This window comes from Chrysemys picta, unplaced genomic scaffold (assembly GCF_011386835.1).
Source record: "Chrysemys picta bellii isolate R12L10 unplaced genomic scaffold, ASM1138683v2 scaf1351, whole genome shotgun sequence".
Taxonomy (NCBI): domain Eukaryota; kingdom Metazoa; phylum Chordata; order Testudines; family Emydidae; genus Chrysemys; species Chrysemys picta.
Genome location: NW_027054057.1, coordinates 1 through 17,000, shown reverse-complemented (window position 1 = coordinate 17,000; position 17,000 = coordinate 1). Strand labels below are relative to the sequence as shown.

The 17,000-nt window shown below is 45.9% G+C and overlaps 1 protein-coding gene across 1 annotated transcript; it reads right to left on the bottom strand.

Moving 5' to 3' along the window:
• Positions 1-9,736: 9,736 nt before the first annotated feature.
• Positions 9,737-12,379, bottom strand: LOC135979891 (uncharacterized). The gene is made up of 2 exons (XM_065580027.1): positions 11,407-12,379; positions 9,737-10,411 (listed from the first exon to the last, which is right to left on the bottom strand). The coding sequence occupies exons 1-2, from the start codon at positions 11,981-11,983 to the stop codon at positions 9,936-9,938; spliced, it is 1,053 nt and encodes a 350-aa protein (XP_065436099.1). The 5' UTR covers positions 11,984-12,379; the 3' UTR covers positions 9,737-9,935.
• Between the last annotated feature and the right edge of the window lie 4,621 nt (positions 12,380-17,000).

Here is a 17,000-nt window from a genome sequence, read left to right as displayed (position 1 = left end):
AAGACTACTGAGTTGCTCATGACACTTATCTACTAGAATGAATACAGGGGGTTGGAGGAAGCAGCAGCCTAGAGAGGATTGGGGAGTGGAAAAACTCCTGGCAAAGGACAGGAAGAGACAAGATGTTACAAACTGTTGTTCAAAGGAGACTATCTAGTCAGGGGAGAGCAGAATCAGAGGAGAAAGCTGGGTAGGAAGAGGGGAGGTGCCACAAGGATCCTGACTCTCTGAAGACTAATTAAGACCAAGCAGGTCCTCAGGAAAGGTGAGGAATTGGAGGAGGGTCTGGTATGCAGGTGTTTGTTATTTTTCCATAAATCTGTTTGCTGTAACTATGAGTTAAGTGTGCAGTTCAGAAAGGCCTTTGTAGTGTGTGCATTACTTGCTCTAACTGTCATGAAGTCACCAAAGGGTTAAACCATGCGTAAACTATAGGGAGACTTGGTGATAGGGATGTCAGCACTGGCCTTGGGGCATAGGGCAGCTGGACTCTGGAGCCCCTCACCCCAAGAAGGGGTATCAACAGTGGAGTGTGTAGGGCCTGAAGCACCAGACTTGAGGACAGTGTCTTCATAGAATATCAGGGTTGGAAGAGACCACAGGAGGTTATCTAGTCTAACCTGCTGCTCAAAGCAGGACTAATCCCCAGACAGATTTTTTCCCCAGATCCCTAAATGGCCTCCTCAAGGATTGAACTCATAACCCTGGGTTTAGCAGGCCAATGCTCAAACCACTGAGCTAGTCTTGATGCTGCTCAGACCCAATAAGCTTAAAAGCACATGAGATCCAAGATTTGGGTCTAATACAGCAGCCTGGTGACAGTTCACAAGAAGGAGCTCAGCCCAGGCTGGAATGAAAACACACACACACACACACATCAAAAGATGGGGGAGGGGGGAGAAGGAAGAGAGTAGAATACACAAATAGCAAACAAAGCATTAGAACAGCATAAAAGTTCCCCACCCTATCTGGATCTCTTGGACATTCCTCCAGAAAAGGGACTCCCCTCCTCAGACAGAACATAGACAGCAATGGGGTGGGGGCGGGAGGGAGACACACCCACACACCATACAAGATCTCACTTGTACATGACTAGAGTTCAGAAGTTTTAGGTGCATCACCAGTTAAGAACTGGTTTACAGACTGAAGAGTAGCAGTCTTCAAACAATGGGAATTCCTTAGCTAAATACAATAGTATAAAATAGATCAACAACTTTCATTGCACTTCCTATGGGCCCTCCCTTGATGGAAGCCTCCCAGTACTGTCAATGAGACTTGGATCAAGCCCTGAACAGAACTCCTGCCAGAATCTAGAGATAGCCCTTGTTTATTCATTTCAAGGCAGAAATAATTTAGAAAAAGCTCATTTGTTTAGCAGTGCAGGGAGGTGACCTTTACTTCTATGAGCACTTGTCTCGTGACATAGTAATATTTCTAATTTTCTGTTTCATTTTGCATATGTCCTTTAATAGTCTCCCTAACTACAGAGTTATTTTTGCTTTACCCTACACTTCTGGGATATCATCACTGCTACTTTTTAATCTTCCTTTGGTATCTGGTAAAGTGCACATTATCTGCATACACATGAGTTGTGATTACATTACCATAATGATGTTTTCCCAGTACATCCACATATAGTCACCTTTTCTCACCTCCGCCCTGATTTTTCTACCACTTGATTTCAAATTACCTTGGGTTGGTGATTAAGTCACCTGCTTCTGAAGATTTTGACAAATTTGCTCCTTTGAAAAAGGGCATCATGTCAAACTACAGAAGCTAGACATTAAAGAGGCCTATTGTGTCAGTTAGGCCGCTCCATCCATTGCCAGTGCAGGATTATTCTCGCTAGTGCTCTATTGCCTCTAATAATGGTCCCTTCCTTTGGGAAACTATTCCCAAGTTTAACAGATCTTATGGTCACCTTACATACAGAATATCCTAAATTTTCCTGTTCCAAATTTCATCTCACTCTTACTTCCGCCCTTGTGTCACTTTAAAATAATTTCCTTTTAGCCTTCATATTACTCCCTTTAAACTTGTGAGTAGTCCCACTGAAGTATTTAAAGTTAAGCACACAATAGAGTGCCTTGTTGGATTGGAGCCCTAAAGAGGGCAGTATGATGGAAAAAAATACATCTTTTTCCATCATAGAGAAGCTGACACTTTGCAAAGACATCCAGTTTTACAGCCAAAACAGAACAGGATTTCAACTTGGCATAGGAATATGCCTCACTGAAACACCGTGCACTCAAGAAATAATTTCTCTCTGGAACAGGTTTCTTTGACTAATTTATGAGTGTTTAAGAGTTGCCATGCACAGCTGGGTCTGACTAGAGGTGAGGAGGGCCTCCAAGATTCACTACATGTGAATACAGTTTAACAAGTGCATGCACTCAAATCCTCGGCACCTTAGTTATGCACTTCTGAGGAGATAGGAGTTGATGTTATCCATGAAGAGCTACTAGGGGGAAGTGGTGGTGTTTGAATTCTAGAATACCTATCGGCGTATTAGTCAACAAGTGGCGGTGAGGTTGGGTATGAACTAGCAGTGATTTAATAGGTTTACTACTAGTATTTCTGAAAAGCATCTCATTTACTGATTTAGATAGAGAGCTAAAATATACACAAGATCGTTCTGTTCTGTGTTTCTGAAGGAAAACCATATGTTCAACGTAGCAGCCAGCCCCCTAGTCAAAATTGATGTATCGTTCACTATTTCAGTATTCCTGCACTATTCCTATCCATAGACTTACTAAGAAAGGCTTAAACCATGGATGAAATCAGTGTTTAATACCAATGCCACGTGGTCCCTTCTGATCAGTGAGTGGAATGAGATCCACAGTGATGGAGAATAGGCATCATTAGATGGGGAAAAATAGGTGATTATGTTAGGTTAACCTCGGGTGAAGTTGACCCCCCAGGACACTGATGAAATAAAGTCAAAAAGCAAGCAGATTAACACAGATCTAGGCTAACCCCTCCTTTATAGACCCTATTTCCAATCCCATTTTACCGAGCGCCAAGCATGTTTATTCCCAAGCCTCTCCTCAACCACTATTCATTTTCTCCAAGACCAAATAAAAACCAAGCCTTAGTATGTGAACGTTCACCTGGAGAGCTAACCTACTACAATCACCCAGATACCTGTGCAAACATTTCACACATGAGAAGCTCCTTTGAATTTGTTTTGACAGTCCGTAGTGGTGCACGCAGATCATACTTTGTACTCTGAATGAATCACTCATTGCTCCTCAGAAACAGACTATTTCTTCCCACACCTGCTCTAAAGTTTTAAAAATTGACAGTCCACATTCAACCCAAACATACTCCAAGTATTAGTTTGACTACCACCATAGTACTTCCAAACACACACCATCCTCCCCCCATTTAGAACTAAATATAGGCTGTGTTTTATTTCCTGAGAAAACAAAACCTGCACAGATCCATTAGAGAGGCAGAAATAGACACAAATAAATGAACTGAAAGCATGAGTTATCCAGACCATGAAGACAAACAAGCTTCTCAGACATCTCTAGACATACCATGAAGAGCAAGCCAGCCATGGGCTGTCTCACCCACCCCCAGAAATTAACAGATCTTGCATTCCAGAAGGCTGCTTTAGCAATCTCTAAGGATACAGCATATGATGCCTTCAAAGATTTCGTCAGAGACAAAGTTTTAAAGTAAGCCAGCCTCACACCATAGTGTTTACTCTATTTTTATTTTTAAAGGAAAACAAGATTGGAGTAACACTAGTCACACAGCTGTCAGGATGCTGCAGCAGCTGCAACAGGCATTAAGCATGGCCTTACAATAAGAAGAGTCTAAGCTTTCCAGACTCCTATGGAAGTAGACTTGCTACATTATCCACAGGTTTCAGAGTAGCAGCCGTGTTAGTCTGTATCTGCAAAAAGAACAAGGAGTACTTGTGGCACCTTAGAGACCAACAAATTTATTTGAGAGGTGCTTGCAGCAAGTCTCCTGAACGAAATGGTACCTCATCAGATACGGGAAAGCTGATCTACCTTAATGCAATGGATGGAATTCAAGTCAAGGTTTTTCCATAGGCTTTATGAAATGGGGTTTGTGCATCAACAGCTCGGTATGGCTCTGCAGGGGTAGAGTCGAGTCAGTTGCTTGAATTAGGCAATGAGGTCTTTCTTTCAGGAAGACTACTCTGTGCAGACACTGTTTTCCAGCCAGCAGTGACCGTGTACTCTAGCTATTATATTAGTGAGGTAAGTCAGAGTTAAATTTAAATACGCTCAGTTTGTCACTACACTAGGAATCAAACATTCTGAAAATTGACAAAGTAGCTAAATTTCATAGAGAGAAAAAAAACCCACTCACCTGTGTGTGTGTAGGGGGAAAACAAGGCAGTAAAAGGCACTGGCATACGCTGATTAGAACACCTTCTGACTTCCGTGTACAATCAAAGTCACAGACATTATTTTAGGAATAGTTATTGAGTGTCTAAGAGAGTACAAAGCAAGTTGATGAACAACTACCCAGAGTTTAACTGAAGTTGTACGTATAGGTAAGGAACCTTTTTTGTGATGCAGCTGTTAATTATGCTTCTCAGTCTGCCCAATAAAAATATGGAGATGTTGACAAACTTTCCACTGAACACTCCATGCAAACATTTCAGTCACAGACACTTTTGGACATATGCTTCAAACAAACAATTCTCATAGGCCGAGCAGTAGTAAACGTGTCACTCCGTTTCGGGGCTACATCTCCATGAAAGCTATCCTTCTCTGCAGTAGTTACAATAAAAAGCAAATATGGTAATTAATTGGAATTTAAGTATGGTTTAATAGCATGCACTGAGAACAGTTAGCAGAAATAGAGGCTAGAGGGACATGTCAATGGTTCTGGGTCAACAGTTTTGCCATTCATCTAATTGCTATAGGGATCCAATGGCCCATGCTATAAATGAAGTTCTCATCATCTACTGTTAAATCAATAAGCATTCCAGCCATGTTTCATTGATGGGCTGGACCAGAGCCGCCCGGGGGAAGTGTGTCGCTTCCCTCCTTGGTTATGGCCAACAAATACTTTTTCACAACATGAGAGATGAAGTTTTCCTGCCCCTCAACCTTTACAGAAGAACATAAGAATGGCCATTGCTGGGTCAGACCAAAGGTCCATCTAGCCCAGTATCCTGTCTTCCAACAGTGGCCAATGCCAGGTGCCCCAGAGGGAATGAACACAACAGATAATCAAGTGATCCATCCCCTGTCGTTCATTACCAGCTTCTGACAAACAGAGGCTAGGGACACCATCCCTGCCCAATAGCTATTGATGGACCTATCCTCCATGAACTTATCTAGTTCCTCTTTGAACCTTTCCTCTACTGGAGAATGAGCTATGTCATAGCCCCAAAGTAGGTGTAATTTGTGGAAGTCCCTTGTTAAAGTATTGGCAGCACAAACCACTAGTTAACTAGTAAAAAGGTAAATAGAAGTATTTTGCCTAGGAGTAAAAATGCTCATGGTTTAGATGCTAATGCATCTCAAAGAGAGATACAGCCCCTTTGCCCTTACCTAGAGGTAGGTATTTGGTCACAGAAAACTTTCACTCATTCTGCATGCAGATGGCTTATATAAAAGTGGCACTAATGGATTTTTCTTTACAACAGGATAATTGTACTGATTGAAATAAGGAGGGGGTTGGTCCAATATTAATAGATGCTCAACCTCACTTTAGGGGAAGCAGCCAAATCTATTCTCACATCCCAGACCAGGATTGCTAATTGGTTTGTTTTAAAACAACAGATGGTAGAGGAAACTTAAGAAGTTGAGTGAAATTTCATAACAAAAGTTTGCTTAGATGGGAAGAAATTATAATTATCTGGACTATTGGGCTCCTTGACCTCCAAGGATCCCCACATGCTTGGTAAAGGAGTCTATCTTCCCACCAAGAGATACATAGAACAGGAGACACTAAAAACAATGGCAGTTTCTTTTACCTGCAAACCCAATGGGATAACTATATAAACTTCTCTTCAAGGGGGAGCAGTACGGAGAAAGAATTAATTCTGCAAGCTCAGTGGGACATCTGTATGTTTAGTGGGATGAGTTGTCCTTTGGATTATTGTCCCACTGGTTACAGCTCTGGCAAAGTTTGCTGCATTCTCCCCTACTGGAGGTGGATGGGGCACTAGAACTAAGCAGTAATCATTAACAGACATGACAGACTTTAGCCCACCCAGGAGAGGAACTATGCTGGTCAGAATAAGTGTTTGCTTCCTTGGTCATGCCTCTTTAATCTACATGGTCCAAGTTCTTCCAGATGGGATGTGCCAACCACTTTTCCTCTCCATGACCTTGTCTGGATTTTTGCATCCTTGCACTCCAGAACATTGGGGAGACGAAGGGGAAAGAAAGATCATGTAGATTTGCTCTAGTTCATTCACGACTAGCTAACACTGTCTGCGTTTGCACTAGGTGCTAAGTGGTCTTTAATAACATGTTAGCTAATACATTTGCAAAATGCACCTCACATTACTAGTCTAGACAAGGCCATTATGTCTATAAACCTGCCTTTTTTATAACATTAACTGTAATGTGGGATCAGAATGCCTTCCATGAAACAAACGAAATGCCCTTTCCAGCCCTGTTGGCAGGGACAAAGCTCTAGTTATTGTTGAGATTGGGGTTTAAATATACTAAGTGGAAGCGCTCAAGGGGTTACTGGAGGTCAGCTAAAACCAAGAGCGGTCCTTATTTTATCTGGCAGTGAGTCCAGGAGTCATGGCCCAAAGCTGTCTCTCTGGCAGACCGAAGTCTTCCTCTATCAGTTTTATTCAACTGGAGGATGCATAGGTCTACTCTGCTATGGCACAATCCAGATTAATGAGAAGTGTGTCTGATCCCTACCCTGAAGCCTTGTGTGCCTTAGAGGGCCTTGCTGAAGTAGCTCCCTACTCGGGCTGGTCACAAACAGCCATCCAGCATGCAAGACAGGGATAGAAGCCTCCTATGGATGGCAGGAGAGAGATCACTTGATCATTAGCTGTTAGGTTCACTCCTTCTGGGGCACCTGGCATTGGCCACTGTTGGCAGACAGGATATCGGGCTGGATGGACCTTTGGTCTGACCCAGTATGGCCATTCTTATGTTCTCCTAGCCACCCATATACTCTGGCTCTCACCAGCCTGGGTTATATTGCAGCGTGACCCCAACACTCCCCCCCACCACCTGCCCAAGATTTAGATTTCCCTCCAGAAATGTGTGTGCTGTACAGTACAAGTCTCTTGAGTCCATTATCCTTTTAAGGAATAATATGCACACAACTGTCACCCCCAGATGGAGTTACCCAGACATTTCAACTTGAACACACTGAATTAGGTAAAAACAACAAAACAAGTTTATTAACTACAAAGATATATTTTGAGTATGAGTAATGATGCATAAGTCAAAAATGGTTACAAGGAAAAAAATAGAGATGAGACATTTACTAAATACTTAAACTACATTTGATTCAAGCAAAGTTTCTCACCGCATACCTTCAGCAGTCTTAGGCCATGTCTACACTACGAGAGTAGTTCGATTTTACTTACATCGAATTTTTGGAATCGATATTGCAAAGTCAAACGTGTGTGTCCACACTAAGGACAGTAATTCGACTTTGTGAGTCCACACTAACGGGGAAAGCGTCGACATTGGAAGCGGTGCACTGTGGGCAGCTATACCACAGTTCCCGCAGTCCCCGCTGCCCATTAGAATTCTGGGTGTAGCCGCAAAAGCCTTCTGGGTAAAAAAATGTGTCCAGGGTGCTTTTGGGTAACTGTCGTCATCCGTCCATCACTCCCGCCCTCCCTCCCTGAAAGCGCCGGCGGGAAATCAGTTCACGCACTTTTCCAGTCATTGACAGCGCGGACACCACAGCACTGCGAGCATGGAGCACGCTGCGACCATCGCTGCAGTTGTGGCCGCTCTCAACGCCTCGCAGCTCATCATACACCTTTCCCTGAGGCAGATGCAGAAAAGTCAGGCGAGGAGGCTACGGCACCGCAATGAGGGCCTGAAGTCTGAGAGTAGCACAGACCTCTCAGAAAGCACGGGACCCAGCGCCGAGGACATCACGGTGGCAATGGGTCATGTTGATGCCGTGGAACGGCGATTCTGGGCACGGGAAACAAGCACTGAGTGGTGGGACCGCATAGTGCTGCAGGTCTGGGATGAATCCCAGTGGCTGCGAAACTTTTGCATGCGGAAGGGAACTTTCCTGGAACTTTGCGAGTTGCTGTCCCCTGCCCTGAAGCGCAATGACACCCGGTTGCGAGCTGCCCTGACTGTCCAGAAGTGAGTGGCCATAGCCCTCTGGAAGCTTGCAACGCCAGACAGCTACCGGTCAGTCGCGAACCAGTTTGAGGTGGGCAAATCTACCGTGGGGGTTGTTCTGATGCAAGTAGCCAAGGCAATCGTTGATGTACTGCTGCCAAAGGTAGTGACCCTGGGAAACGTGGAGGTGATCATAGATGGCTTCGCAGCAATGGGATTCCCAAACTGCGGTGGGGCCATAGATGGAACTCACATCCCTATCCTGGCACCGGACCACCAGGCCAGCCAGTACATTAACAGAAAGGGCTACTTTTCCATGGTGCTGCAAGCACTGGTGGACCACAGGGGACGTTTTACCAACATCTACGTGGGATGGCCGGGCAAGGTTCATGACGCTCGTGTTTTCAGGAACTCTGGTCTGTTTAGACGGCTGCAGCAAGGTATTTACTTCCCGGACCACAAAATAACTGTTGGGGATGTGGAGATGCCTATAGTCATCCTCGGGGACCCAGCCTACCCGCTAATGCCCTGGCTCATGAAGCCCTATACTGGCGCCCTGGACACTGAAAAAGAACTCTTCAACTACCGGCTGAGCAAGTGCAGAATGGTGGTGGAGTGTGCTTTTGGCCGTCTCAAGGGGAGATGGAGAAGCTTACTGACTCGCTGTGATCTCAGCGAAACCAGTATCCCCATTGTTATAGCAGCTTGCTGTGTGCTCCACAATCTCTGTGAGAGCAAGGGGGAGACCTTTATGGCGGGGTGGGAGGTTGAGGAAAATAGCCTGGCTTCTGATTACGCACAGCCAGACAGCCGGGCGATTAGAAGAGACCAGCGGGACGCGCTGTGCATCCGGGAGGCTTTGAAAGCTAAGTTCCTGAGTGAGCAGGATAACCTGTGACTTTAAAGTTTGTGTACAGAGAAGCTGAACCTGCCCCCGTTTCTTTACCCAGTTAATGTTGACTATCCTATCCAGTTACATACCCCCTTCACCCCCCTTCCAACACACATTTCGAAATAAAAATAGTTCTACTTTGTTAATGCACACCATTTTCTTTAATACTGTTTTCGCGGGAATTTTTTAAAACTGGGACGCAGACTGTGGTGCGGAGCGGGTGTAGTGTAGTGACGCAAATGAAGCTTCTAAACTCAAGGATTGACAGGCTCCGCTGTGGTGGGATGGTTGTTTCAACGGAGCCTGTCACCCCTCCTGATCGGGACTGTGTGTATGGGAGGGCTATGTGACTTTATGGCAGGGGGAGGACGGTTACAGATCCCCTGCTGCGTGGCTCTGTGATCCTGCATAAGGACCGCTGCTTAAGATCTGTAACTGCCCTCCCCCGCCACAAAGTCACAGAGCAACCCACCCCCCACCACATAACATGAAAACCGCCTCCCAGACTAACCAGGGTAACTAGTCACTGCATCACTGCACTGTGTATGTGCCCTGCTGCTGTACCTGCCCCCGCCTATGTACCCTGCCAAAGGTGACTGTCCTGTCCAATTACCAACCCCCTTTCCCCTCCTCCTCCAAAAGAACATGATGGAAACAGTAGTTAACAGAAACGTATTTTTTATTATCAACTACACATGGAACTGGGAGGTGAAACTTGGACAGGGGCTTGTGTCAGGCGGGAAGGAAAGAACTTGTCAAATTTTGGGGAATGAGAGCCTTCTGCTACTAGAGCTCTCTGCAGGGGTGGAGTGAGAGTTAGCACGGACTCTGCCGCCTCTCCTTCTTTGCACTTTGGGTGAGGTGGGTATGGGACTTGGTGGCGGGGGAGGGCGGTTAGAGATAGACTGCAGCGGGGCTCTGTCCTCCTGCCTCCGTTCCTGCAGAACATCCACAAGGCGCCGGAGCGTGTCTGTTTGCTCCCTCAGTAGTCCAAGCAGCGTTTGAGTCGCCTGCTGGTCTTCCTGCCGCCACCTCTCCTCCCGATCCATGTTTGTTTGGTGCATTTGGGACAAGTTCTCCCACCACTGGGTCTGCTGTGCTGCCTGGGCTCGGGAACAGGCCATAAGCTCCGAGAACATGTCCTCCCGTGTCCTCTTCTTCCTACGCCTAATCTGTGCTAGCCTCTGGGAGTGTGATGCCAGGCTAGGTTGTGAGACAGTCGCAGATGGGGCTGTTGGAATGGGAAAAAGGGAGTGAATTCCTCAGAAAGATAAATGTAGTTGTGAACAAAGAACATAGTCTTTCTCTGTGAACAAGACCATGCACAGCACCTATCACATGCACACTCAGCACAAGGTCGAATTCTCGGCCTTCGCATTCAGTGCCTGGGGTCTTGCACAGCACATTTGAGAAGCGGGGCAGCTCAACGGAATTTCTGTTGCAGGCAGACATGGTAAGCCGTAGACTTGTGGCAGTTTAAAACTTTTATATTACCACTGGCCTCATTTCACATTGAAAGCAATGTCAGTCCCTGCTGCCAGCAATCCGGCAAGCGGGAACTCTGCCCCTGTCCCACCCCCTGGCGGCTGTCCCCGGGAACGATCCCTTTCGGCTGCCCCTCTCCCGCCTCCACCGCGTGACTGCAAACCAGCGGTTACAGTTCTGTAAAGGAACGGGTAAGCAGTCCCAACACTAACATTCCCCTACCTAATTCAAAGCAGGTAACCATGAGCGACATCACCCTGATGAGGATCTCTGACAGCGAGAAAGAGAGAATGCTCCGGGAAAGCCTCCAAAGACCAGGGCCGTATGCCGCCCTGCTGTGCAGAGCAATGATTCCCGAGTACTTGATTGTCTCGTGGCGCAGCAACGTGTCGTACTACGGAGGACCCAATAAGGCTGCTCTCCCCAGGAACCTCATGCAACGGCTTTCCAATTACCTCCAGGAGAGCTTCATCGAGATGTCCCAGGAGGATTTCTGCTCTATCCCCGGACATATAGACCGCATTTTACTGTAGCTGCAGTAGCAGGGACTAAACAGTAGAGCGGCTTGGGCAGGACAATCACGCAAAACCGGACATTGCTAGATTTTTTTTCAAAACTTGCACTGCCCATGACTGAACCGTTAAGCGCCTAGGGCAAAAGTAATCATGAACAACCCATTCTTTTAATTGTTAATATTCCTGTTCTGTTAAAAATAAATGTTTAGATGTTTACAACACTTACTGGCTGATCCTTCCCCAGATTCTGTGTCCGGGGTAACGGCTGGGGACGGTTGGTAGGGGATCTCTGTAAGGGTGATGAAGAGATCCTGGCTGTCGGGGAAATCAGCGTTGTGAGCGCTGCCGATTGCCTCGTCCTCCTCATCTCCTTCCTCATCTTCCCCGTCCCCTAACATGTCCGAGGAACCGGCCGTGGACACTATCCCATCCTCAGAGTCCACGGTCAGTGGTGGGGTAGTGGTGGCGGCCGCACCGAGGATGGAATGCAGTGCCTCGTAGAAATGGGATGTCTGGGGATGGGATCCGGAGCGTCCGTTTGCCTCTTTGGTCTTCTGGTAGCCTTGTCTCAGCTCCTTGATTTTCACGCGGCACTGCGTTGCATCCCGGCTGTATCCTCTCTCTGACATGTCTTTAGAGATCTTCTCATAGATCTTTGCATTCCGTTTCTTGGAGCGCAGCTCAGAAAGCACGGACTCATCGCCCCACACAGCGATGAGATCCAAGACTTCACGATCAGTCCATGCTGGGGCCCTCTTTCTATTCACAGACTGCACGGCCATCACTGCTGGAGAGCTCTGCATCGTTGCCAGTGCTGCTGAGCTCGCCACGATGTCCAGACAGGAAATGAGATTCAAACTGGCCAGACAGGAAAAGGAATTCAAATTCAAATTTTCCCGGGGCTTTTCCTGTGTGGCTGGTCAGAGCATCCGAGCTCGTACTGCTGTCCAGAGCGTCAACAGAGTGGTGCACTGTGGGATAGCTCCCGGAGCTATTAGCGTCGATTTCCATCCACACCTAGCCTAATTCGACATGGCCATGTCGAATTTAGCGCTACTCCCCTCGTCGGGGAGGAGTACAGAAGTCGAATTAAAGAGACCTCTATGTCGAACTAAATAGCATCGCAGCGTGGACGGGTGCAGGGTTAATTCGATGTAACGGCGCTAACTTCGACATAAACGCCTAGTGTAGACCAGGCCTTACTGACTAACCCAGAGGGAAATGACAGTTTTCTTTGTTGTTTCAGTTGCACTGAATGTGATGGGGAGGAAGAGAGGGAGAAAGCACGATGCCTTGGGGAATTGCCCCACCTTTATTATTTCAATCTCCCTCTTTAAAAGATTTCCAACTGGGCACTAGGAGACCGTTTATGTGGAAGGATGTTCCCTGCTGCTTTTTCCTCACCTCTGAGCTTTTTGTTTCCCTCCCTGCTTGATGATTGTTTAAATGCAAATTAAGCAGAGAACACATTCCTTTGTTTAGTGCAGTCCTGTTTGCTAACCTCAATTTGGGCAGGGCTGTGGGGTTGAGAACATGTGTTAACATACAGGGAAATCCTAAAAATTTCCATACAGTGTCGCTACACATTTTATCAGGACAAAAAACTGACCAGCAAACTGAGTTTTCAAATGATACCTATAAGACATACCTTGTACAAAAGTCATTTAACAGTATGTAGGGTGTGAACACAAGGATATATTCTGTCACAATAGGAAAATGCAGCAAGCATTTAGTAGGATTGCCAGTAAAAATTCATACATCAGTTTTCTGCAGAAGAGGACATTACAGACCTACCATCTGGGTCCTCAGCAACAAAAGCATGCGTGGGAGAAGTGAATGAGGACTGCACATTTTTGATCCAAGTATTGGGTGATATGGGACCTAATGATTCAGCTTTTATTAAAAAACCTAGAGGTGGATTGAGGGCATAGTGACCTTGGTCAACATGGAGCCTTACAGGATAAAGGAAGAGAAGATTATGTACCAATTTAGCAATAAAACTGGCTGAAGTCTGACCAGCCAGCTTCCTGCCTCCATCTCAGCTACCAGAAGCCAGATGGGGGGGGGGAGGGGGGGGGGATCATAGCTGGCCAGCCATGGAGAGCTCTGTTTGTAACAGTGTGCTTAGAACTACATTCTATCACATACATCTGCCCCTGTGGATTTTTAAAGCTCTGATCCTTTTAAGATTTACATTTAAACGGTTCTTAAGTATGCTATGAAAGTGACAAGAGTGGTTTTTCTAACCAAGATAGAGCCAGGGCCAAAGCATTTCCACCACAGGACCAAGGGGAATCACTGATTGAGGCTATAACTAGCTCTTAGTCTTTCTACTTTAGAAAAAGAAAATAAATGCCATCAGCTAGTTCTCTGGCTCTCTAAAGTCCCCGCCATTTCACCAATGGGAGCACAGGTTGTGGGGGCTGCCGCATCAGCCGCCATCCTCCCGCTGTGGAGAGGGGAGGACTGGAGAGCACTGCAGAGACTAGGAACCCACGTGGCTGTACCAACCCTTCACTCAGGGCTGGCTCCAGCATTTCTGCCACCCCAAGCAGCAAAATAAGCCGCAATCGGCGGCGGCAATTGGGGGGGAAAAAAAAAAGCCGCTATCGGTGGCGGCAGTTCAATGGCAGATCCTTCGCTCCTAGAGGGAGTGAGAGACCTGCCGCCCCTGAATTGCCGCAGGTGCCGCCCCTCTCCCTTGGCCGCCCCAAGCACTTGCTTGTTAAGCTGGTGCCAGCCCTGCCTTCACTTGTCAATCCTGAATTTCAGGATTCCCTCATGGCTTTCAGGACACCCGCCCATTTGTTAGTATTTGCCCCTGGCCTGCCTCAGGGGATACAGGCTTGCCTGCTCCATTCTCATTCATCCCCTCCTCCTTTGCTGCTGTTCTATAGCAGAGTACCCCTTTGGAGCTATTCTCTGCTGGGTTTCTTTATTCCTCTAGGCTTATCCCAGCAGCAAACAGCAGAAGAGTGAACAAAAATGCGGCCACAGGCAGGAAGATCGATTTGGCAGGAGAGAACCTCTGTGGATATAAACCAAACCAAGGTAATAGGAGCAAAAACCCCCATAGGGAACTGATTCTGCTCTCACAGCCAGGGTAAGAACCCCCTCTCTTCTCCTCCTGTCTCTCTAGCAATCCTTTCTGTAGCTCTTCCCCTGAATACTTGTGTAAGTGGGTGCTGATTCCTAGTGTACTGAAGAGCAGATACGGCTTCTTTTCCTGGTCACATGCTTGTTATAGGTTCCTCCTCTCTCCCCCATCCTCCTTTATAGGCAGCTACCTTTTTTTGAGAAGCCTATTAATTGTATACTGTACTACATGTTGGCCTCTGAGACCTTTACCCCTCTTTAAAGGCAACCAGGATTAAACTTCGTTTGCCTTCATGCTTCAGAAACAGTGGGGCAGGTTTTCCTGCAATAGATTCCCCATATTACAGAGCCAAACAGAAGTCCATAGCCAGAGAGCATGGTGCACTTCTTTAGCCAGTAGCTCTCCCAAAGAGACTTTAAATGTGCTCATTCTCTCTAAGGCTTGTCCTCGAAGCTGTTTAATTGAAGAGTAAAATCCTGAGCCTTCTACTAAACCTGGAAATCATCACCAACTCTGGCTTTAAACAGTGCTGGGGTCACCAAAGCAAGACCCTTTTCCATACTGTTACCAGAGTTGTTAGATTGCAAGAGATTTTATTTGCCCGAATAGTAAATGTTATGCTGAGCAAGATGGGTACAGTTCTTTAAAAGAATGGCACATTAGCAGAAGTAGGCTGCAGGCAGCAGTCTTGGTCTCTATTTCATACTCTATGCATCCAATCCTGTGCTTTTTATTTCAAGCATTTAAGCTGCTCTTCAGCCTCCCTCCCTCTCTCCCCCCCCCCCAACAAGAGTACTCCTATTCAATGCACATGGAGGCATATTTTGTGCTTGCATCAGCCACAGTGATCTTATACCTACATCACACCTTATTTTACAGTGCACTGATCTAACAAGTGTCCCCATAATGTGGGAACCCACAACAAAACTTGAGTACAATCTGAATGTAACATCTTTCTAAGAGATAGATTTCTCGTCTAGTGCTGAACGCTGCGTGAACCTGAAAAAGGCTGGCCTATTTACTGGCACTAACAGAGGAGTGGGTGACATGTATCAGCTCAAGATGAGACCAGTTGAGGATATAAAAAAAGGAATTTCAATACAAGTCTCCTAGCACTACTTATGATTAAACCCCCAACTTTCCTTATGGTGACTGATCAAAGCTCTGGATCGGGCAGATATTTACATTACTTCTAATTCCACTAGCATGGCAACAGAAATACTCAAGAAATAGTAGCAAGATGAGCTGAAGCCACAGCTCAAATCTGTGTCTGAACATCTCAAGAGTTGAGGCAAGGGTGGGGTGTTTGCATCCTGGGTTTTTATTTTAATGTTCATGATTGTTTTATAAATCTTCTTTTGCATGGCAATAGTGGAACAGTGAAAGCAATGGCATGACTACAGGTAGCTCTGAAGGTCTCTTATCCTGTCCAGAGCAGAGGGAATAACCATATGAGTGGCTGCAATTCCTCCAGGGTGAGAATAGATTGGGCAATAGATTTATAAATACATTCTATTAATTGACACTCATGTATCTAGGTACCAGTTTGTTCTATCCATTTATTTGCTAGCTAGACAGCACACTCTTGCCTAGAAGAGGCACTTTGTTATATTTTGATAGTCTTCTCCATCATCTAATACTTTGTGCACAAATCTTTCATCTACCATGGAACTGCTAGGTTAGTTTCCTTTGCAATAAGAGTAAGAGCAAGTCTGTATCTTGTATCATGTTCGTAACCCTTATCTCAGTGTTTTCCCAATGTTTGTTCCTAGGGTTCAGAAAGTATTTGCTATACCAAGAAAAAACACTTACTGTTTCATTCTCCCAAGATGGAAGGAACTTAAACATTTAGTTTCTTCATCATGTGAACACCATCTTTTTACAATGCTTATGAAATTGAGATGCAAACATTATCCATAGACACTGTGCAAATGCCTTACCGTATCCAGCCTAATGTACAATGCCCCTTTCTACGAAGGGGTGAACTTGGAGAATGCCAGATGAAGGTATTACAGAAAGGAAGCTATTTGAAAAGGTTATTTTTGAACTTTCATTGAGGGGAAAGGGTTACACAGATCTGACAAGCACTTTGATATCTTGGCTCTGCTGTAAGAAGCAACAGAGGGTCCTGTGGCACCTTTAAGACTAACCGAAGTATTGCGAGCATAAGCTTTCGTGGGTAAGAACCTCAATATGCTTCCAATCATGGTCTAAGTAAAAGATGAAAGCATGTCCTAGGAAGTACTTAGTCCCTTTCTAAAATAACCCCATCTAACTGTCCTCCAGCCCAAGAGACATCACCCTCCCCACCCCACTTCTCCCTCTGTGGCTCAGTGCACCTGATTGCAGGCTGAAGATAATAAGCCTTCATTTATCCCGGTCACTTTTACCCTGGTCCTCTTTCCAAGCCATGGTCCCAGTTGCCATGTTCTGATCTTGCCCCACTAGTAAAATGCAGAGAAGCAACCCTTTCCCTCAGGAGTTAATTCCTTTTACTCACTAGCCTTTCACACCAATGGAGGCATTCCAGTCTAGACAAACACCTGCAAAATGCCTCTAAGTATAGCATGCCACTTGGTTCCTGGTGAGGGACTACTTGTTATTCAGGCCCTGGACTTTCCTTAGGCAGCACTGCCAGTCATGCCTCCCTGGGTGGTGGCTTTTTGATGATCACAAGAACTAGGATACTGTGCCACAAGTACTCCTGTTCTTCTTTATACTTT

Coding starts and splice junctions, on each gene's coding strand:
- LOC135979891 (XM_065580027.1), bottom strand. CDS start 11,983: ATGCAGAGCTCTCCAGCAGTGATGGCCGTGCAGTCTGTGAATAGAAAG. Junction 10,412..11,406: donor ATCTGGGGAAGGATCAGCCA/GTAAGTGTTGTA, acceptor CCATTCCAACAG/CCCCATCTGCGACTGTCTCA.